The 1,112-nt window shown below is 70.1% G+C and overlaps 1 protein-coding gene across 1 annotated transcript in view; it reads right to left on the reverse strand.

Annotated features, from left to right (window-relative positions):
- Positions 1 to 35, reverse strand: part of CCDC9 (coiled-coil domain containing 9) — a 5,188-nt gene extending 5,153 nt beyond the window's left edge. The window contains exon 1 of the mRNA XM_026089816.1: positions 30 to 35. Within this exon, the coding sequence (XP_025945601.1) occupies positions 30 to 35 (6 nt within the window). The remainder of the gene's footprint in view (positions 1 to 29) is intronic.
- Positions 36 to 1,112: the final 1,077 nt, after the last annotated feature.

Consider the following 1,112-nt stretch of genomic DNA (forward strand, 5'->3'; position numbering starts at 1 on the left):
TGCCCTCGCACACGCGGCCCCGCGCTCACCCGCATAGTGTGTGCGCACACTGGCTCATGCACACGCACGGTGCACAGCCTGTGCTCCCCGAGAACACGTGTGTGCATGCGCACGCTCGCAAGCACACGGGCTCCCGCCTGCGCACGCCAGCCCTGCGCCCCTGCTTCCCAGGGCCCCGCAGCTCCCTGCCCCTGTGTCCCCATGTCCCCATGTCCCTGCATCCCTGTGTCCCTGTGTCCCTGCATCCCCATGTCCCCGTGTCCCTGTGTCCCCAGGCCCCTGCATCCCTGCATCTCCATGTCCCCGTGTCCCAGTGTCCCTGCGCCCCTGCACCCCTGGGCCCCCACGTCCCCAGGGCCCCCACATCCCCACATCCCTGTGTTCCCGTGTCCCCACGTTCCCATGTCCCCACATCCCTGTGCCCCAGTGCCACCGTGTTCCTGTGCCCCTGTTTCCCAGGACCCCTGGCCCCCCTGTCTCCACATCCCCGTGTCCCCGTGTCCCTGTGACACTGTGACCCTGGGCCCCCAACGTCCCGTTGTCCTGCATCCCCATGTCCCTGCATCCCTGGGTACCCTGGGTGCCCATGTCCCTGTGTCCCTGCACTCCCATGCCCCCATGTCCCGCTGTCCCCGTGTCCCCGTGTCCCCGTGCCATGGCCGGCGGCCCCTGGGGCTGGGCGGGGGGCGAGCGGGGGCTGCCGGCGGTTCCCTGCCCGGCTGCTCCGCTGTTTCCATGGCAGCTCCTGGTCTGGCCGCGACGGCAGGCGGCGATTGGCTGCGCCCGCGCAGGGATGCAGGATGCAGGATGCGGGATGCGGGATGCGGCGGCGGCAGCAGCATGGAACGCTTTGGGCACGGGGAGGGGGCAGCGGGAGGGAGCCCCCCCGGCCTGGGCAGGGCTCTGCATGGGCAGGGTGTAACCTGGGGGGGTTGTGCAGGAGCAGGGTGTACCCCAGCGGGGTTGTGCATGGGAGGGTGTACCCCAGGAGGGGTTGTACATGGGCAGGGTGTACCTGGGGGGGGGTGTTCCTGAGCTGGGTGTACCCCAGGAGGGGCTGTGCCTGGGTAGGGTGTACTCCAGTGAGGTTGTGCCTGGGCAGGGTGTACCCC

Source organism: Apteryx rowi, unplaced genomic scaffold, assembly GCF_003343035.1.
Source record: "Apteryx rowi isolate R43461 unplaced genomic scaffold, aptRow1 scaffold_830, whole genome shotgun sequence".
NCBI classification, from domain to species: domain Eukaryota; kingdom Metazoa; phylum Chordata; class Aves; order Apterygiformes; family Apterygidae; genus Apteryx; species Apteryx rowi.